Consider the following 22,826-nt stretch of genomic DNA (forward strand, 5'->3'; position numbering starts at 1 on the left):
AACTAACAAATGACACCCTTGTACTAAACTGAGCTTTTGACCCCAGAGTAACCAAGAGCTCCCACAATGCAACTTCTCAGAGGAAGTTGCATTGCATCCTGACCTCGTGCTCTGACCCTCTAAACCCTAGAGAAAACCTAAAGGTGTTATGGATGATAGCAGAGACAGCTAAAACTGAGGAGGAGAGTGAGAAAAAGAGTCCCGGAGTATGAGGTGCTTCCTCTCACATGGGGCGTCTATGGGGCCTTTATGAGTTGACAATTAATAGCCTCTGTAGGCGCCCTGAAAGCAGAATTGAGACGAATTGTCTCTTGGCTATTCAGCTGCGTTCAAGCGTGCCGCCAGACAAAGAAAAAGAAAGAAAAAGAAAAGAAGAAAGCAATGGCTGTGAAGGCAGATTACCCATAAGGCTGTTTTTGAGACATTTCCTTTTTGTTTTCCAGACATAGGCCCTATGGGAAGACCCCATGCACTCAGACGCACACACCACCCAGAAAAGTGACCATTTCGAAAGTCAGGCATCTGCCAAAAAGGCGCCACTTTAAAATAGTGATCTTTCAGCGGCTCTTCTTATTGCGAGCCTGTAGCTTCAGAACTGGTGAGAGAAAACAGATCATATCGAGGCTGACGTTTGTTTGTTCGTGCCTGACGTCTAAAGGCAGAAATTATATTCACTCGTTTCGGTAGCCGCAGAGCGACATGCTATACGTCAGTTGCTTTAACTTTACAGACGGCGAAGGCAGGGATGTTAAGGCCGGGCTGTAAATCAAGATGAGAGTGCCTCAAATTATGTTGAACTTTAAAGGAATGAGAAGCAAGGCTCTCGCTGCATGGAGAAAGTTTTGGAGCTCATTGGTTAAAAAAAGCCCAAAAAACCCAGAGGATGAAACTGGGAATTGCCACGAACAGTGGGAGATAATGAAATATGCAGGCAACATGGGAAGGCCGTTAAAGGCCTTTCTTTTTTTTGTTTTTTAATCCACTAATGATGTCTTAGAGCTCTAGAATTCGTCTTTGGCCACAGGATTTCTTCCCATGCTGCTTTGTCGTGGGGGCTGAAGCGCATACAAATGGCTTGTTAATTAAGATGGATGGTACTTCTAAAAGGCCCATCTTCATCATAATAAATAGGGAGTTAAACATGTGAGGCCTTGTAAGACCTCTGTGTAGTGTGGAAGCGGAGGTATGTGTCCAGAATAAAGGGGGGAAGGGTGGCTTTACCGTCACGCATGTATGAATGAGCATGTCATAGCCTCCTGTGCGATCGGTGCAGTCTGCATCCGTGTTTGTATCTGTGAGTGAGAAGAAGAAAAGAGAGGCAGAGCTGTCTCCAGGCCCTCCAGCCTGTTTCCATGAATGGCCTCAGCAGGGGGAAACTGTCCCTCATTGTCAAGTTATTTGGCAGAAGACTTTTTTTACACCACCTCATGTTAAATTCATCAACATTTCTCTGTCAATTTTTTTTTTCCTTTTGCCCCTCAGAATGTCTTCAGATCAGGTTTTCTTGCCAAGCTGTTTCCTGCTGAGGCCTAAATGACCGAGGCAGATGTATAATACACCAAAATTACATTTCATGGCAGCGAAGCAGGAATAGGAATAAGGTATTTATAGGATCAGGAATAACACGGTCGAATATGTGACGTGGAGCTGTGATTTTAGGAGCTTTATTAGTGTGGTCACTGGGTAACTGGTGGTCAATATTTTTTAATGTTATTACATGATCTGGTCAATAGAATCAGAGTAGAGGGCAAAGGGGCCACTGTTACGGCTTTTAGCAGTTGATTTTACAGTGAGGCTGAGGCTTAAATGGGATGTGTTACTGTGTGATATTTTGTGTTGAAATTGCCTTTTTTACAATAATCTACAGGACATGATACATTTAGATTAATTTGGTATGCAAATGACTTTTCCAGGAATTTGCATACTTTAGCTTTAAGACTGAGAGCAGGTGGAAACACTGATATAATTAACATACATAAATAAAAAAAAGGTGGGTTTTTATTTTAGGTCGTTTCCTATTTTTGGTCTTTTTTGATAGCTGAATGCAGATGTTATGCAGCTAACAGAAGTCCTAGGTGGATGGATAAACTTGCTTGTAGTTACAGTACGTAACTTCCCATAAAACCACAAATTGCCGTTTTTACATTTCAGTTTGTGTTTCCATTTTATGGTCAGCTCAGCTAACCGCTGCCCGGTTCAGGCTCCATGCTTAACACACAGACGTGAGAGCGGCGTGTATCTTTTCTAATCATTGGTAAGAAGGAAAAGCAGAATTCCTGGAGCGTAATACACTGAAAATTCCCCATATTCATCTTCAACTTACTAAATGGCGTTACATTTAAGCATCACACAAGAATAGAAACATCTAAAACCATCAAAATGTGAAACCTAAACGTCCGCCCATTGTTCCAAATTATCACTTAAGCTGCCATGTTATTTTTCATTTAATCAGCAGGACCTTGGGTGGCAGTCAGGCTTCCTCCTGGAGCACAGGTCAGCCACAAGTTGACTACTAGAGCTCCCCCACATTCACACACAAAATCGCACACACACAAATATATCCAGTCTACCTACCCCCACTCTGCTGCTCCTCTGCACTAATGTTTTCAGGGCTTTTTCACATAAACAGGGGCTGCAGGGGGTGCCTGCAGCTTTTCACACAACAATCCAAGTCCTGTTTTGGATTAAAGCCGGTTTCTACACCACCGCTCACATAGACACGCACAAAACCATATGTGTACTTATATTCCTGACCCTTCCACTCATGCACTTTTTTGTGTTTCGTTCAGCTGATTCTTTTTTCTTTTGTAACTTTACTTGCAAAGCAGTTGTAATACTATGAAATATAGACCCTCTAAGTCAGTGGAGGGATACATCTCAAAATGCTCCGTTACTAACAAACAGGTAGATGAAACGTCTGGGAGGAAATTTCCTTTCATCTTCTTCCAACACGTCACTATGATGGAAGTCAGATCTAATGGACAGATAATCTGATCAGTCGTAAACATCATTAACGTAGGCTAATTGTTTAATTATCTTCAGAAGTAGCAGTCTGCATTGGGGATGAAGGGGGAGAGTGTCATCGCAGATTTGATTTATTAATAATTAGGTCAAATCCAGACCCTTCGTTAATGTGTTTTCTCATTCCCTCAGCTCCTGTAAATCTTATGCATTTATCAGTGGGTGACAGTAACGATGAAACTGATGCCATAATGGTCTTTAAAGCCTCGCACAGACCTTCCAGAAGTCTTGGAAACCAACATTGGCTTTAGAGAAAGATGGCTGATATCTACTGTATGTAACTCAGATTGAGCATTTATCTGTAAAAATCCCACTACTGCGAGGTCTGTGATTACGTGCATTGCTTGGAACAATTTTCCCGTCTCACATATATTTACGACGGCTCCAGACATATTGAAGCAAATTTGTGTAGAAAAATATTACTTGGTCCTTTATTTGAGCACCGCATTGAAATAATAGTTTGTTCATCTAAAGTAAAAATGTACAAGAACCTTTATTAAAGAACCTTCCCATTAGGTGTGTTAAGTAGTTTATGTTGTAGTCTGTAGTCTCTGTTTTTGATGTTCTAAGTGATCCATTTGGCACAGACTCTGTCGTCATTACTGTTAAAGAATTTAATCTGTGGCAAAGCATCTGACTTTACTGCAGCTACAGTACGGGATGAAACATGAAGCTTTGTTTTTCCATTATTTTAAATCAGTTTAAGGATTACAAGCTCATCCACAGGCTGGGAAATATTCTCAAATCTCTTACCCTTTGCAAAAATGTGCTGTCATTAGGAGCATTTTTAAGCAGGGCAGTATGTTAACCCTTAAGAAGTAAACAGTAGGACTAGATGCATTATTTTCCTCTGAAACATAGTGCAAAGTATCCAGAAATGATACTGAGGCTGATGAAAAAGTCACTGGTCACAAGTCGTTTTCTATTAAGCTTTAGGCACGTTGAGCCATTTCTACAATAATTGATGGCTTATTTACAGCAATAAGCCCCAGAAATGGTTAAAAATCTGAACATAGTTGCGTTTTTGATCTATTTTAGGGGTAACAAAGTGCTGTGTTTCTCATTTACTCTGCTTTCCATGGTCTGCATGGCTTGAATGCTGTGATTGGAGGTAATTGTAGCGAGAGCGAGTGAGAGTGATAAGGCCATAGACTCACGCAGAGTCAGTGGCACCAACACCGAGACAGGCGGCCGTCATGGTCTCCTTCCATTTTTAAGAACTCCTTAAAAAAGACAGACAACTGATAAAAACAAAATACATTTCTTCTCTTATATCTTCAAAGCATACTTCTCACAAATAGGCTAATTATTTTGTTTTTTAACTTTCATCTCACCAGAAGGAGAAAATGCTTGTTTTGATGTTCTTCTAACCTTTTAATCCATGGATACAGAACGCGCTGCAGTTAATAGGCTATGGTAATTTCAGCGATGGCTTTGAATTGTACTCCAGCTTCAAGGAGAGCGAAATCTTGTCTCTACTCTGATCTTGCGCAAGGTCTAATTAAACTTTCCATCTAACTCTCCCAGGTAGGAATAATGGAGAAAGAGTTATGGCTGTTTATAGTGAAGAAGAACCCCTGTATGCGCTGCTCGCGGCCGGATACGAGACCATTAAAAATAGCAATCCATCACAATTTTTTTCCACTCTGCTGTGTGCACAGATGGCCCAGAGCCTGGGTGAAACAATACGCTGGCCCACATGACCTGGAAGGTTATTTGTTCTGTTGGATTATACAGTATATTCCGCTCGAAACACTCGGAGGGAACCTCATTTGGCAAGAGTTCGCAGGGGGCTTGAAGAGGCCTGCTGTAGACAAACAATCTTTTAACAGTTGGTGAAGTGGTCCACCGAGAGCAGAGTGATCCCTTTTATTAAAACCACTTGTCCAACATTGTCTCTCCCCTTGTTGGTTGCGTATGGCCGAGGTGCTCTCTGATCATTTGCAGACTCTCCTGGTTTTTTTGTGTTGTTTTGTCTCATTTTATTCCTTAGTGTTGCTCTTTTTTCTTTTTTTCATGGGACTGCAGAAAATTTTGGGGGGGACTTGAGGGGGATATGATCGTATCCTGACTTTTCCCTTGCACTGTGCGCTGAGGTTTGGCTGACATCCAGCTTTGTCTGCTTTTTCCCGGGCACGTTCCCATCTCCAGCAAATTCCTGTCTCCAGGGCGCGCATGCACTTTGCCGAGCCTGATGACTGCGGTTGGAAGATGAATTACTCTGCAGGCCTTTGTTTGACAGATGGAGCCAGTTGCGATTGTACACGTGTTAAAGAAGCCGTACAGAAGAGCTCCGTTTGACCTTGTCTTAATTATTTAGTTGTGTTTCCTTTTGTTGTTAGAAGACTGAACCAAGATGGCACTTTTACCAATATCCTTGACCCACAGAACTCGTGACTTCTTTAGCTCCATAAATCTGGAGACAAGAGTCTACGATGTTCTGTCTAAACAGCTGAAATAACCACAAGGAGAGCTAGAGGAGGAAGTGAAGATGAAGTGAAATAATGATGGTCTTTGTCTGTGTGCCTCTAGAGCTGCGGGAAATGTATCATGTTGAATGTGGCCTTCTATCATTCAGGTCCACTTTACAGTTTCTCTTTATACATAGCAGGGAATTCATCAGATGCACATGGATCATGCCATACGGTTTTCAGATTAAGTAAGGCAAACACAGACACGGGCCTGGGCTTTTTCTAGACGGTCGGTAATCCATTTCAGTTCAGAGATGACAGATTCCTTCATACAATACAGTGCCCCTTATATAGTGCAGGAAGTGTGGAGACTCCATGATTTTCCAGTATGTTGAGAGTTAGTTTGAAGCTCCTGGAAGTTTGATGCTTTGTCGAAGCAGTTATGGGAATTGTTTCAGATGTCCTTACTGACCTGCATGGGTGTGGTTCCTCAAAGGTTTCCCAGTTAGTGGTTGGAAGGGATGTAACCTCTCAGTCAGAATATGAGAAGGCTCACTGATGACTCTTCTGCTCCTTTTTGGAAACGCAACACTTGAAGTATTTTTCAGCTTCTGTTGAAATACTCAGCTAACCGCCGCAAGCTGTACCAACCTTCAACTCTTTATAGTCCTTGCGTTACACCAGCTGAAGTGTTAGATCAACAGAACCTTAGACGTCCATCAGGTCGCTCTAAAGAAACAAACCTCGATGGAATTCATTTTGGTTATTTGTTTCTTACACGTCATCATAATCAAAGGCTTTTAGTGTCAACTCTTTTATGGCACTGCGAAAATTCCTTTGTCCAGTTTAGTTGTTTCAACTCGGCCAAAAAAGCCTGAATAATTTTAACAGCGTATGATCCTGGCTCAGACTCTGTGATGAAGTGTGGTATTTTGGATTGCTTTGTGATCCCAGTTTTTAACACATTAGGCCCAACTTGATCTTCGTGCACATCAGTGAAAAACGGATGATGCAAAGTGGAATCGTTCAATCTCAGAGGCCGAGTATAATGAGCACGGGAAGTCGGTGCTTCCCCCAACCCTTGACCCCAAGTCGTCGGCGGCATCTAATGAGACATTTAATCATTTTGAAATGATTATTTCCAGCAGGAGGCGCACCCAGCTCCAGCAATTTTTTCTCCTTTTTTTAACGATCAGATGATCTCAACATTTACAGGCCAACTGTTGCATCAGTTGCACTCAGAGGTCACATTTTTTTCAGCGAGGTTGGAAGAAACGTTTGTGCTAATGATGTGAAGTTCACCCTTTTCACTCAGAGGTTCGTGGCGTTCAGTGGAGCAAGCATGCACTGCATTACTCATTTTTAATGCACACCATTGCTCACTTAATTATCAGACTCTCTACTAGTTATTAAAAACAACTGAGTCGCTAACTGACAAAATATGTGTGCAGTGTACATGGGACTGGACTCAAATAATACATCTTTTGCTTCTGCATTAAATCTCCCCCCTGCCTGTGTCTGACTGTCTGCAGTGGACCTGGCAAGAGAGCAAGAATGAGATTTTTTAAGTGGGAAACATATGAAAACCTGTGCAACTTCCACTTTTTAGATGTGGTGAAAATGGCTTTCAAGGACGCAGGTGATAGATATATATTTTTTTCCAGCTGTAACCACAACTGGTTCCTTCTCATTGTGGAAAATAAAATGTGGTGGAATCGAAGACGTGTTCTGGTATATGCTGTTACGCTTGAACTGAATTCCTTTACTTTGATATTGCTTTTAATCTACGAAGGAGGCGCACCCAAGTATTTCTAAAGATGGATAAATGTGGAGTGTTGGTACCTGGAGGCAGCCTCTCGGGTTGAGAAATTGAAGCAATATGGAAATGCCAGAAGCTGCAGTTCCTTGTAAGTCCACTTTATGTCTGACTCCAAAAGTCAATCGACCCCCATTATGTTGAAATTTCCAAATGTACAGCAGAAATAAGCATGTTTACAGCCTTAGCCTTTACAGCCTTTGTAATAGTCTTTAGATTTAGTGTAAAGTGGTCATGAGCAATAGTTTTCTAGACTTTAAGAAAGAAAAAACATGCAGTGGAACACTACCAGTCATGGATTTGCCTCACCACAGCGCAGACCTCAACATTATTCAAGCAGTGTGCTATCATCTTGACAGAGAACAGGACAAAAAACACCCAAAAAAGGCTTTGAATATCCTACTTAAGCACTACTTAAAGAAATTACAAGAAAGTTTAGGCTGTGTTGAAGAATAAAGGTGGTCACTCCAAATATTGACTTTAAAGCTCATTAGAATTGTACAAATTCTTTTTTTGCATTGTGTACTATGTATGTTCCCACATGCTTCAATACATCTCTGCACTTTTTTCCCATTTTCCTAGCAAAATGTAAAGAAATGAGGTGTGGCTCAAGATTTTTGCACACTACTGTGCAGATTTTATTTGTAGCAGCGTGATGATTTTTAAAGTTTCAGTTCATCATCTTTAATCGTCCCCAGTGTTCTGTATTGGTAGAAAGAGTATGTTACCGTGTAACAGTGACATTTGTACTAGAAATACACATTGCTTTTGAAATACTGAAATATATATTTTTAAAGCTCTGAGCACAGCAAATTTGACAGTTCATTCGCCCCATCTGTGTTTGACTCGCAATCAAAACAGAGGTCGGTGAGAAAAATGTCTCTTGTGATTTAAGGTGAACTTACTCTTTAAATTTCAACTTTATTCTTAAGAAAAGAGATTTGATTACATAACATGAGATCAGACATCTACATTTTTCCACCTGTCATTTCTGCATGCATCATACAAGCTCTGGGAATTTTAGATGAATTTATCACTCCTGAGCTCCAGTCTCAGGCTTTCGGACAAATACTTTCCATCACTTACGGTCTTATAATCGACAGCGCTCAGGAACCGCTTGACACCTGAATCATTCATACGTCCCCATAAATAATAAAACTCTGGCAGCCAGTTAGCAGCACCTGCAACTTGAAACAGTAGTTCGTGAAACACAATCTTTGCCTTGTAAACTAATGTGTTTCACCTGCCTGGGCCACGGCGTCTGGGCTAACCGCCTGCTCGCCATGAGCAGCAGACAGGTAGAGGGAACAAAACCTCTCTTCCTGCTTCTCTCAGCCTCCCTCTCCTGACCTCGCTTCCTCTTCCTCCGATGAATTTTTCACCAGAGCGCTTTGATATGTTGCTGTCTCGTGGGAGCCCGGGTAATGCAAACTGGAAGCATAAGGCGTAATTATTTCTCAAAACTGCACTTCTACCCTAATTAGTTCACTCCTCAGAAGTGGGCCTTATTTACACATCAAGGGGACACACAGGGCGGGAGATAAATATTCATTGTTTGTTGACTTTGCCCCGGTCCCTCGGCTCGGGCGCAAGTTGAGTCGAGAGCCGCTGTCATTGTGGTTGTTTATGAGACTTCTGTATTGCCGGTGCCCGGGACATAATCTGTCTTGTTCTTCTGTAATTATCTCCACTCATGCAGACAGACAGACACCAACTCAGAGTGGGTTTAATAAGTGGACAGCATCCTGGCATCCAGGCAGTGTTAAGCGATTGGATTCGTTCTAATTGTGACCTTGCTCAGACTTGCCCTCGCCGTGTCACATTAGTGAACAGCAGAAGCGTATTTTATTCAGTCAGGCTGTGACACTATTCCAGCCGTCTCCCCCATCAGGCTTTTTGTTCTGGGTCAACTTTAATGAACTAAGCTTTTCCCAAAAGGCGTCAGTGGCAGCTGTTATGAAGCACTTCCTGCTTCTGTTGGTTGCAAAGCAGATTTGTGGGACATGTGAAGGCCGCTTTTCCTGTAAATAGCCCAGTATGAATAGACCGCTGTGTTTAAGCCCCCCACCTCTGTGGTCATACGGCCTTGAGGCCTGTTGTCTGCTCTATAAATGCCCACTGGGAAACTCTTGTTACCTCAAAAAAAAAAAAAAAGTGCTGCACCCATTGTAGACTTTTAACAACTGTTCTTTTCCCATTTCTTTATATCATCTCAGTAACGGTTCGCTGCGTGCGCGTGTGTTACAGTGATGCCTGGCACAAGAATTACCATAATCACTGTCAACATTAATGGAGATCCTATCACTGGAGAATTTAAACACGGCTTTTCCATATTTATAGAAGCAATAAACAGAGAATGCGCAGCAAAATGTCTGTTATGATTCAAAAGCGAGCCATGTTTACTGGCTTTGAAATGCATATTTGGGTTAGTAGATGAGGTGGAAGGGATAGCAGTTTAAGTTGTGGGATGCGAGTGGAAATGTAATATCGCCATGCTAGACGCAGAACATCTGAAACCATAAATGTGCCACTCTCACTGTCTCCAGGGTTTCCACTTTCCCCCTCAGACGGACAGACAGGGTCATGTGACTGCTCATACCGTGCTCTTATACCATAGGTGGTTGAAAGCAAAGCAGTAAACTTATTTAAATGCACAAACCATTGAAAATGCATAATGTGCATGTCTGTTGCTTGTAGCTTGTTGAATTTCATTCAATTTTTTTGTTAGAAGACCTGGCTCACGGTTAGCATTCTAAATTATCGATGGAGTACCGATTGCTTCTTTATCATCTGCGTTAAGCTTTGTCAGTGAGGGTGCTGGCTAAGTGGAGCATAAAAGATCGTCAATTCAAGAGTTCCTTTACTATAAACAAACAACTTGTCCAATCAAAAGCACAACAACAAACGTTCTTGAAGGGGCGTCCGCACATGGAGTATTAGCTGCAAGCCGGGATGGTGGCAGAGGGTTCTCCACGTGTGGTCACAGGACGTTTGTGCTCCACATGGTCTTGTGTGAATGAGCAAAAGCCAAAGGACGCTTTGATTCACTTGAAATCGTATAATTTCTATAAACAACTGATCTAATCATAGGTTTCACTCTTCCCGCTGTCGCATCTGTATTAGATTTAATTTATTAGAACAAGTCTCTCAGTGTGGGGGGGCAAAGTTTTTCCACATGGGGGGTCCGTGGTCTACTGTAATGTGTGTTTATTTTGGTTTGTAAGACTTGAAAGTGAAAATCCCTGCGCTGCAGTTAGTTTGCTCTACTGTTACATTTGCTGCGCGTCTCTGCGGAAAAGAGCCTCAAGTCAATTTGTAAATGATACAGTTTCCATGAGCTCCAGTGACAGTGGGGTATATGAGGTCTACCATAGACCCACAATGCACCTCTCTAGATATGTTGGTTTACAGAAGCTTATCGTGGGTTGGTGTTGCACCTAAAGAAGCACCAACTATCAGTTCTTCACTTTTCATTTATCATCACATTTTTATAGAGCATTCACTCTCGACCAGTTATATAGTTTTGTCTGTTTAAGATGTGACTTGTTCTGTTAGTAGATCAAAATAAATTAACTTTGGATGGGAGGAAAGTTCAGGCTTTCTTGTTTGTGAGCTTTCACTGCAAGACTCGCAGCTGATAATTTCACACTTTTTCCTCTCTATACCCTGTGGAGCCAGAAAATGATCAATTTCTCTGCTAGTGCAGCTTCTTCATCTGAAACCCGAGACGCCTCAGACGTGTTTTTTTTTTTCTTTACAGCAGTCTTAACAGCTGTTGCAGACAGACTGTAGCAGGTTGGCGGGACGTTAATGGAAAGTGTGGTGTTTATTCTTCCTCCACAGGTGGAGATCACGCTGCAGGATGTCAACGACAACCCGCCCGTTTTCCCTAATGACATTCTTGACGTGACCATCGAGGAAAACGTTGGAGATGGCTTCAAGATAATGCAGCTAACAGCCACGGATGCAGACGAGGTAATGGCTCGGTGTCTTTGTGCTTTTCTTTGCCCGGTTTCCACTTCACCGCTTTCTGAATAGATATCCTGGGAGCGATTTGAATTAAAAACGTGCTCTAAATTTTTGTTCCTACAGTGTCAAAACCACTAAAGATTGAAATGTTTTTTTTAACATCGTTGTCAGTATTAAAATCTTTACGTTGGACCGTTTTCATACCAAAATTGCAAATATTCAAGGCAGAAATGAAATGGAAACAGTCTAGACTGCATGTCCCTGATTGATTATGATTGTGAGTTCATTATTATTCTGATAAGGGTAGTATTTATTTTTACAGCAGTTTTTAATTTTATAGTCGCTGTCATTAGCAATAAAAGTCAGTAAATCGTAACCTGACATATGGAAAATCTCAGCAGTATATTACCTCAGAATTAAATAAAACATTATTGTCAATTATCAAGAAAAAATTTCTGGGTTTTTGCTGTGATTTAAAGACGTTGCCTTTAGCTGTGGGGAATTTTGAGGCACATTTTATTTTTCACTATCATCTATAGATATTGCAGCAATTATTTGATTAAATTTCATAAAAACAGGGAATTGCCTGTTTTAGAGTACAGCGTTAGTTGAGTTCAAGCTCAGATGTGCACGTACTCACGACTCCACACAGTGACACAAAGCAGCCAAGACAGTTTGGGAAAGCACCATCCTCTCCTCCCTCAATACTTACGCACTACCACAAAAGCATAAATCACCACTTTATAGCAATTAATGTGCTTTCCCCTAAGACACACACACATTTAGAGTCTGCTCATTTTCCCCCTTAAATGTTGATGTTATCTGAGATGTCTTGAGTCCGCTGGTGTCGCAGAAACATCGATTGATTCTTCGTCCTGTCGTCCTGATAGTCCCTCCGCGGTCCCCGTAGTTCACATTACATCAGCAGTATCACTCTGAATTAGTCAAAGGCTCCATCTTTGGCTGCTTTCGGCAGGATACGGACATTAAATCCTGCAGCGAGCAAAAAGCAGGCCCTGCCGGCATCTCAAAGGTCTGCGGTCCCTCACCCAAGCCAAAGGACACAGTTGAAGTGAGTGGAAAGAGTCGGGCCATAGAGGGGCGAGAGATTAGAAAGCAGGAATATGGACTCAGATTTAATGTTAACTTATGAGGCCACACGTTTTTTATTGCACAGCTGTTACCTCGCTCCCATCTCTTTGCTCTGAATGTGAGAAAAGTAATACAAAGTCCCACTTTATGCCATTTCTCTTTTGTCAGATGACTATATTGACTGTAAATCTCGGACCTGGAGGCAGGTCAGTCTTTTCAGTAGGGGGATTTAAGGACGTTATTTGATTATTTTCTTTTTTCAGTTCCAAACTATTCACAGTTTTGATCTTGAAAGGCTTAGCATATGGTATTGAAATCAAACTGCACAGTTGTTCACTTTTTCCACATATCTGAAGTTAAGAAAAGCCTGACCTGTGGTGCTTAGGCTGAAATCGAAGGCTTTTCGGTAATTTGTAGAAAATTAAGAGTTCATTCGTACAAGCACGCATATGCATATGAGCCGTGCTTGAATTACCAACCTAAAGAACTTGAATTGAAGAGAAGTCACATTTCGCTTCCAAGCAGGGATTCAAATGAAAAAAAGAAGTACTTAAAGAGAATGTAGAGGAGCCTTTTTAGGAATTACAGATTCTAGTGATGTTTACTCCAAACTTCAGCGCTGCCATGAATAGGCTGCTAAATAGAAGCCTGTGCTTCATTCCAGCTCTCACTCAGAGCCAGATATGAGGCCAGCCAAGCTTTTGCCCACATCCTTACGCAGGAAACTTAAGTTGCGCTGACACTAAGCGTACGGAACGCATTGGAGCTCTTGTTGAGAAAGCCACATGTGTGAGCCAGCGCAGAGTAGCCAAGAGTGCAAGCTGTTGGCCAGCTGACGGGCTGAATTCAGACATCATAATGATCCCATCCAATTTAACAGTGCTACATGTGGGATTCATGTGTGAGGGTATTAAAATGCTGTTTCTACCCATCCGCTTTTCACTGTGCCCATTTCCACCCCAAAAAAGGAGGGGGGGATTGCAGTGGGGTTGAAAGGAAATCAATATAAAACTCTGCTTCTTTGTGTAATGCAAGTTAGGCCTCTCTGAGAATGTTTCTCACCTCATTTAAAAGAAATATGCAGCCATTTGTTCTTTTGGAGAGACTGTGAGCATTTTATTAGAATTCTGACCTAATGTGGAAAATATGTCACAGGTAAAAAAAAAAAAGAAAGAAAAAAACTTTATTAATGAAGAAAAATGCAACAATGGGGGTTTTAGGAGAGATCCCTGGAAGGAAGCACAGGCTCCAAGTGAACAGTAATGCATTCCAGAGGCCTGAAAACCCACAACAAGGAGATTTCTGGCTATTTTGCACACTTGTAGAATGGATTTACACACCAGCAGCGCAGACTGTTGGGTCATCCTTAACTTTCTTTATCTGTAGCTGTTAGTGACAACACAGTGCTTGTTTTCCAAGAGTCTATGTTATGATTGGCTTGCTGTCTTGGTGCTGTTGCATACAGGAAGCTTGCTATCCCCACCGGCGCTGTCTGCTTCGCACCTCTCGCTTCTCATAGGAACTGCGTGCTCCCAAAACCCACTCATCTACTAAATGAGTTTCCTTCTGCCCCTGCCTGGTGCGCTTTGCTCCCTGGAATGCTGCTGTTTAATTGGCCAGCCCTCGTTTTTTTTTTTCTTTTCCTCCGAACAACCCTCCATGTCTTTGGAGAGCCGTAAAGTAGTCAGACTCTTGAGTGGAGGTCAAGAGGGCGAACAGTGTCGGTGTGAGTGTGTTTGAGTGCGTGTAAAGATTTTATGAAAAGAGAAAGACATGGGATTGTTCAGGAGAATCAAACAGTTTAAAAAGAGAATAAAGCTATTTTTAAATGCCTGTGTTTATAGTTTTTGTTGGTATGTGTGTGTGTTGGACTGAAGCCTAGATGGACCCCCATCTCGGCCTCCCCCACCTTCCTTGCTCTGCCTTTGAACCCTATCAGAAAATTAATTGGCAAACCATGGGTGTTGGGTTCCGGACTGCGGCCCAGGTGGCTAATGAGATTGCCAGATCTGGAGCCACTGATTGATGACAGCAGGGTCCTTCGATGAGCAGAACCTCACTCCGTCCTCCTCATCTCCCCCATTTTTTATTGGGCCTGGATCTCAGACCAAGTCTGGTAATGCAATGAGAGACGAGGTCAAGAAGACAGAGTTTTTATCTATCATAAAAAACAGGCCATGGGAAAGAGATAAGAGCAAGTAAGAGAAGTTAGCCTTATGATTATATTGACTCTGTGTGTTAAATGTCTGCATTTAGGCACAAAGAATGTGCCTAAATGCAGACAGTTAAAAAAAAAAAGTTAGACAAGGGAAGAGAATATTTTATAGTTTTGTGTGTTTTTCTTCTGTCAGACATGGCCAAACAGTAAAATCTCCTCTACATTCACTTAAAGTTTTTAACCTTTCAGAGTTCACTGATTTAATGACAGGATCGCTTTAAAGAATCCCACTGTAAAACATTACATTTGCATTTGTCTATGTACTATATGTATAAATAGTTTGTTCAATCCCAAATGCATTTTAACAGTGAACCATTTAAACTGTGATTACCTTTCAAATGTCTTTCAACATCAAAAAGTAAATAACAAGTTCGAGAATTCTTAAATCGATTGAGGGATACAATCAATAAGATGTGGCTCTGTGGTGTAGAGGGGAACACATTTATCCGCTTTGATTCCAAAAGGAGAGATGGACTCGTGTATTCCTAGTGCCAGTCCCAAGCCCGGATAAATAGGAGGGTTGCCTCAGGGAGTGCATCCGGCATAAAATCTATGCCAAATTAAGCATGCAGATCCATTCCCTGTGGTTTCCCCTTGAGAAATAAGGGAGCAGCTATTTTCTTACACATGCAATTATATGCATTATAATACTGTAATTGAAACCACTGAGTTAATGAAATAAATAGTTATAAATAAATATTGTTCATATTAACAAATGCAAGTTCACTATCTGTTCAATAGATTTGGAAACGTTAAAAACCAAAACAGTGATCTGATCGACTTGAAATTCTTTATTTTTACAAAAATATTCATCTGAAGACTGTTTTATTGCCAAAGGTTGAATCTGTAAAACATGTCCAGAAAACAAAAAAATGAGAGACCACGAGGAGCTTTATACCACAACCGCCAACTAACACATCATTCTCCAGCTGATTTTACCATGAAGCACCGCTGCGTACATACAGTTTATTTCAACACAGCTTATTCACTTAGGCAGTAAATGTGTCAATACGCATATAAAAACCAGCTTAATGCAGCACTTCTACTCTACAAGCCTCTCCATTGTTCCAAGGGGATCAAAAAGCATCACACAAACATCAGGCATAGCTGAAAGAGTCTCTTTTAGCTTAGCTCTTAACCAACTGTAACCGGAGCCCTCGCTTCGTCTCGCTGAGCAGCAGTAGCTTTTTGATGTTGCTTTTGCCTTTTTGGCAGAAGACACAGAGTGAGACAGTTGTCTGATCTCCTATTGTCCCCAGCACAAATGTAAACGTCAAGCTCTGTCGTCAGCCTCATTCACATAACATAGTGCATTCAGTCCCCGTCTCTGATTCCAAAGCCTCTCGCTATAGTGATCGCATGTGTTATGGCGCTTGTACTTGTCCAATGTAATAGATGATCTATTAGTTGCACTTATAGACGAACACTATACCCCCCAAAAGTTCAAAGAGGAATCTCTCGTGAATATCACCACTCAGCTCTTGTGTTTCTTCGTATTTTTTTCTGTCTAGTTTGACCTTTAATCTTAAAAAAGGCCATTTATGTTTATCAGCTTTTCAAAAATCTTTTATTCCGTGTCATTTATGCTTATAAATGGGTCCTCTGTGTTGTTCAGCAGTGTTGCCTTCGTCCAAGAAAACTTGTTCCTTCTCTCTACACTGCTAGACATTTTCCCTTAACCTAAAATCTTAGTGCTAAAGCAACAACATTAAGGGCCTGATAAGATGGGTGGATTTCTCGTTAGCATGCTCAAAGCTTTTTTGTTTGTGAAGGTCAGTGAGATGTAATCCCTTCAATTCAGTTTTTTCCCACTTGTGCTTTATTTGGTGTCACTATCTTGATCTGTGATCTTATTCATGGCCTTTTTGAAATCACAAGCCTCCACTTTATGTACTGTCTCTGTGGGAAAAGGCCATGTTAGGGGTTTCATTCATGCTAGACAAGTAGATATTTTGTTCTGGAGACATTTCCTAGTAGATAGATTTGCTTTGATGCCTCTAATTGTGATGGTCTTCCTCCTGTATCTGAAGAACTTAAATTTCAACCGTGATTCAGCACAACAAATCAAACTGTTTTTATAAATACTCACTTGAAAGTAATGAGTTTGGGTTTACTTCCTGAAACAAGGAAAAATCATATTGGAGTGAAATAGATGACTCTATCCTAACTTGTTGTTTGGTGTTATCACATTCTTTTTAACCTCAGGGTCCCAATGCTCTTGTGACGTACACGATCATCAGTGGGGCAGATGACAGCTTCCGTATCGACCCTGAATCCGGGGATCTCATCGCCACCAAGAAACTAGACCGGGAGAGACGTTCAAAATATTCCCTCCTGGTGCGTGCAGACGATGGAAAGCAGTCATCTGACATGACGTTGAACATCACCGTCAAGGACGTGAACGACCACACGCCAAAGTTCTCCCGTGCAACGTACTCATTTGATATCCCTGAAGACATGGTGCCCGGTAAGATTTCTTTAAAAATTCAAGATTGCAAAGGCAGACGAGCAATGTTTGATCTCATGCAAAAGCCCTTCAGACTGGACTTCTCTGTTAAGATCATCAGTTACAAATTATTGGGGGTAAATTCTTTGTAGTATTTTTTTTTTCCTGTGCATCTTCCTTCAGGGGGAAATCATGAGTTTAATGGGTCAAAGTGACAGTAACTGATATTTGATTTATATGGAAATCTATCAGCAACAAGCAGGATTTACTACAGTACTGACAGTTGTCTGGCCTCGCGTCCTCACTCCTTTCTCCACTTAACTCTCAAGAAAAAGACGCATAATTTTGGTAATCAAAGATGAATGAGGGTGTCATTTAGAAATGTTTCATGTAAAGCTCTAATAAAACACTTAATGATTAGCTGTGTGCTCAGCCTCAGCTGTAAGCTGAAAACATCAGCGACTGCTTTTAGTCCAAAGCAGAAAAGGCCAAAACATTAAAAAATCATCAGTTATTTTAGCAACTGGCGCAGCAATAACTGAGTCACTGGTATTAATAAACCTCTCTCTAACCCCCTGCAGTTATTGTTTTTTTCTAAAGGGCCATAAAGTCTAACTTCTCGCCTCTGTGTTACAACCCGTGTCTCACAGGCTCCATCGTGGCAGCAATCCTGGCCAGCGACTCTGACTCAGGGGTGAACGGAGAGGTCACCTACTTGCTGGAGGAAGACGACGAGGACGAGACGTTTCTCCTGAACCCCGTGACGGGATTTTTCAACGTGACACGTCCACTAGACTATGAAACTCAGCAGTACTATATTCTGACAGCGAAGGCCCAGGATGGTGGGGGGCAGGCCAGCACAGTCAGAGTGTACTTCAATGTGTTGGATGTAAATGACAACGCGCCTATTTTTAACACCGCCACGTACAGCACGTCTGTCTCTGAGAGTCTGCCGCCCGGATCCAGTATTATCACTGTGGGAGCCACTGATGCTGATGATGGTATGTATATATAAGAATTTACATAGGATATAGTAATGTACTAGCACCTGACTAGTACTTTTGAGCTCATCCAACCACAGGACCAGCATATCAGTCTAAGCAGGTTCACATGAGCACATATGCGTCTGGAGGTGTTGTGATGAGCATTGCAGTATGTTGCCAGCAACATCGTCCAGCATGACTGGTTTGGTAGTGGGTCAGTGAAGGTGCACTTCAGACCTCCATATGCTAGCTACAGTACCCTGACTTTTGTTAGGTAGTAGCACAAAGTCCCAGTGTCAGACATACTGGTGCAGTGGGTTCCTCCTGGTGCAGGATAATATCTGGTGGGCAGAGTATGTAGGCAGTGGTGAAGGATGATGAAGGCATTGATCCCAGTGACTGGCCCTCACGTTCCCCAGGCCTGAATCCAACAGGCACCTGAGGACACATTACTGAGCAACATTATGACAGAACTTGGATGAACCTGCGATTTCAATATTTAACCTTGACTTTGGCTGTGATTTTGAATCCAGGTCTCAAAGGGTTGATGATTTTTTTCCCCCTGATTGTTAGTATGTCATTCAATTCTTAGAAAAAAATTATAAAACATACATCAGTAAAGATTCTTTCGTTTGTCAAATCAAGGTGTGATTTAAGTATTAATTTTACATATACGTGTATATATAGTGTAGTGTATATATAAACACATCACATCATTGTGTGTAAGCATATTAAATATGACAAATAGGCATCAAATTTTTGTTTAAAAAAAATGGATGAATGTCCTCAGTTTTTTTTCCCACACATCTATCCAAACAAACGAGTGAGTCAGTTTTAATACACTTGTGATACATTTCAATTAACAAATATTCAACTGATTTTAATATCTGCCCTTCTAAAGTAAGCAATGCGGAATTGTCCCATGTTTTGATATATAGTGTTTATAATTATATTTTTTTAAATTTCTCGTAAGCTTAGTTTCATATTAAACATCACCTATCAGACAAAATGAGAAATAAAGTACTGCAGCTGTGGTACTGATTTCACTCTATGCAACAGTTCAGATGACTTAAAACTGATATGCCACTAAATATTTTGAACACATGTGCTGAAGATAAATATGTCCGAAGATGAGCATTTTTAACTGACTTGAAAAGTCACAGTCGTCAAGTTAAGTCCTGGAAGTATTCCGGTGATGTCAGTGTATTTAAAAACGCTGCTCAGTGGGCATGTTTAAAGCAGTAATGTACTCTCATCGTATAAATCAAATATGAGCTAGCCTTAGTAGATTAATTTAATAGAGGCCTGTCACTTTGTTATGACAGTTGGTTACACAGAAGCTCTCAAGCCTACATTTTATTTTTCGTTTTTATTTTGAGTCGCACATAATTGATTTGATGAAATACAACATCTTCACCATGTGATTAAGCGGCCGGAGTTATTTCTGCGTTTCAGGTGGTGGGTTTCGTGTCTGTGAAGAAGCGTGTGGTATTTGAACGGCCACCGCTACTCTCCTCTGCTGTAATTATCGCTTCACCCGGGCCTAATGTGGTTATTGTGACCTACATTCCTGGGAAATATGCTGCCTAGTTCTCAACCAAAGTCTGGCTTCTTTCTCCACCGTCCACATAATCTGACCACGTCCTGCTCCCAGATATATAGCTGCCACTCCGCACTGTCAAAACAAAACACCGCCATTGTTAGCGCTTCCTAAGCCCTGACCCCTGACCCCCAGACTTTGGCTCTAGACAGCGTAGCCAAAACTCAGATAGAAGTAGCACTCAAGCTTTTGATAAGAGATTACTTGTATACTGTAAATGCACACAAGAGTGTGGGAAGGTGGCACATGAATACCCCATTGAGTTGAATTACAGATGCTCAATTTAAGCTTGTTTTAACCCCCACTTCCAGGGCGGTTGTACAGATTAGGCCAGATTTCAAGGTTGGATAGTTTAGTGCATCTATCCATTCATTCACAGACATTGTAGTTATGTCACTTAAAATAAATATTTCAGTTCAGAGGGATTTTCCAAAACTGCACGACCACACTATCCATTGAGGAAGTGGTTACAGTGGTATTTCTTTTCTGATAGCAATCTGTCATTTTACATGAATAGATTGTCTACTTGGATGATAAGAGAAGCACAGAGCTGTTGCACATGCACAATTTCTGGAAATGGAAGTTGATAATACATATAAGTGCCTAATTCAAACACATGGAGAATATCTTACAGTTATGTCTAGAACAATGGATGTCAGTCAGAGTTATCAGTATTTGACCTCCAACATACCGGCCTTTCTGTTCAAGGGCACATTAAATAATTTCATTTAAACTCAATTTAAAATCTCAGAGTGTAAAGTGAGGTCTTTTAATATGAAAGAAGTGACTGCGTGGAAGACTGTGTTTAAGTATTTTCAATTATCAGATTGTTTTGGTGCAGAAAATCGCTTAACAGATCAGTTTCTTTCACCTTCCTGGTATTGTTTTTATCTTCTAAAGACCTGCATCTTGCCATGTTTTTCAGGCCAGAATGCACAGCTCCTCTACAAAATCGCATCTGGGGATCCCCAGGGCCACTTTGTCATCACCAAAGATGGGGTCCTCCAAACTAAGAAGTCTTTGGACAGGGAAACCCAGTCTTTCTATAACCTGGTAGTCACAGTAAATGACCTAGCCCCACCTCCCATTACCCGCTTCACCAGCACTGCCCAAGTGTCGATCATTCTTCTGGATGTCAATGACTGCCCACCAACCTTCACGTCTCAGAAGATGACTTACATCCAGGAGAACACTCCAGTGGACACAGTTGTGTTCACGACCCAAGCCACAGATGCTGACAGTGGGCCCAACAGCTACGTGGAGTACTCCCTCAGAGGTCCGTTCGGTAACAAGTTCAGCATTGGTACAATAGACGGAGATGTCCGGTTGATTGGGGAACTTGATAGAGAGGAGCTTTCCAACTACACACTCACAGTCGTAGCTACAGATAAGGGCGAACCGCCTCTCTCTTCGACAATGGATGTGACTATGGTGGTTTTGGACGTCAACGACAATACCCCGAGCTTCTCGCAGAATATCTATGACATCGAGATCGAGGAGAACATCTTGACGGGGACCGATGTCATCCAGGTGTTTGCTAGCGATGCTGACGAAGGCACCAATGGACAGATACGTTTCTCTATCTCTGGGGGAAACACCAACTCTGATTTCCGGATCGATTCTGTCACGGGGGTCATCTCAGTGGCCAAACAGCTGGACCGAGAGGCACGTTCATCCTATTCATTGGTGGTCCAAGCTGCAGACCGTGGCAGCAGCCCCAGGGTGGACCGAGCAACAGTCAACATTGTTTTACTGGATGTTAATGACTGCTCACCTGTTTTTGAGCTCTCTCCTTACACTGTCAATGTTCAGGAGAACCTTGAGAACCTACCGAAAAACATTCTGCAGGTTAGTTTTTGGGCTTTATTTATTTTCATATGCCAAGACATTAAGTGAAATTCACAGAAAGGTCTTCCAGGGTGAAAAAAGGTTCTAACAAGCTTAATGCCTCAACCAAATTCGTAGTAGTTAAACTAACTTAATAAGTGCAGGTGTGTGAGTGCTATTAGGGCACTAAACCACTAAGTTTGGTGGTCTTATTTTGCTAAATGCTGCAGCAAATACTTGGGTGAAATGATAAAGAAATGATATACAACTATCATTTGTTCTGCTCAATTAGGGCTTTATAGGATTTCAGCGAAATATGAAACTCAGCTAAATTGCATGACAAGACGATTAACATTCTAACCACCCTGATGACTAAATGAGCCATGCATAAAAAATGGACTGGAAATGCAGATTTCCAGTGACAGAGCAAATTGCTCTTTCACTCGTGTACCCAGTGAGGAAATGAGGATACAGTTGTGGGCCCAGGCGCAGTGGGTTTAGCCACATAATTTAGCTATACCTAACTGATACATGCACAGGAAAGCCCACAATGCATCTGGGCACACCAGTGAGTAGTTGCAGCAAAGTAAGATTGGCAAATAGTTATATACTTTAGAAACCATTAAATAGATGTCTGTCTGCAATTCCCACAGCAGCCCACAGTGTGTGACTCTGGTTTTCTTCTTGGTGGATTCCCTTTGAAAGTCTGATTAGACAAAGTGAATAAGTAATGATCTTCCTTCCCTCAGCAATTACCTTCATGGTGCCGCTGAACACCGTGACGGTAATTAAGCCTCAACTGTGAGATTCAGTGAGGTCCGTGGTTATGCCGGGTTACTTGCAGACAGGGTTAAAGTGATGCAGCTTTGTAAATCAAGCTCCATGGGATTAAAAAAAGGGAAAATTTAAGTTTGTTAACAGCTTATTTTTGATTTTAAGAATATAAGGCTTAGATCTTGTAAACCCTGTCAACTGGTCTATTTGCTCAACACACTGAAATGTCAAGATTATTTATACAGACGAAGAAACTTTTATCTTCACTGATGGAAGTGCACACACACAAAACCTGTACCTTAACCTAATTTTACAGGACTTACAGAAAGAGATAACTTTTACCATTATCCTGTACAAGTCATATAGGTTGAGAGGAATTATTCATCACCAACCTCATTCAGTTATTTTAACTGCATATAAATCTCAGTCAACATGTTTTATTGCTTTTCATTCATAAGAAGAAGGTGTTGTATCTTCTTTTAAAACGGACACTGTTTTACTTTAAGTATTTATATTTTACCGTTGTATTTTTCTTTCATTTGCATTCTGATAATGTGCCCAAAGCCTGGAATAAGAAGCTATTTAATAGATTTAATTATGTGGTTAAAATTAACTCGTCTTATAAAGCTGCAAAATTGAAAAGTTAACACATAATAAAACACATAATGA

The 22,826-nt window shown here is 41.3% G+C and overlaps 1 protein-coding gene across 1 annotated transcript in view; it reads left to right on the forward strand.

The window, feature by feature from the left end:
* Nucleotides 1–22,826, forward strand: part of LOC116311470 (protocadherin Fat 4) — a 100,185-nt gene that overhangs the window by 39,051 nt on the left and 38,308 nt on the right. Inside the window, exons 2-5 of the mRNA XM_031728594.2 lie at nucleotides 11,092–11,223; nucleotides 16,733–16,994; nucleotides 17,624–17,974; nucleotides 20,482–21,404. Coding sequence (XP_031584454.1) covers nucleotides 11,092–11,223; nucleotides 16,733–16,994; nucleotides 17,624–17,974; nucleotides 20,482–21,404 — 1,668 coding nt within the window. The remainder of the gene's footprint in view (nucleotides 1–11,091; nucleotides 11,224–16,732; nucleotides 16,995–17,623; nucleotides 17,975–20,481; nucleotides 21,405–22,826) is intronic.

Source organism: Oreochromis aureus, linkage group 2 (genome assembly GCF_013358895.1).
Source record: "Oreochromis aureus strain Israel breed Guangdong linkage group 2, ZZ_aureus, whole genome shotgun sequence".
NCBI classification, from domain to species: Eukaryota; Metazoa; Chordata; class Actinopteri; order Cichliformes; family Cichlidae; genus Oreochromis; species Oreochromis aureus.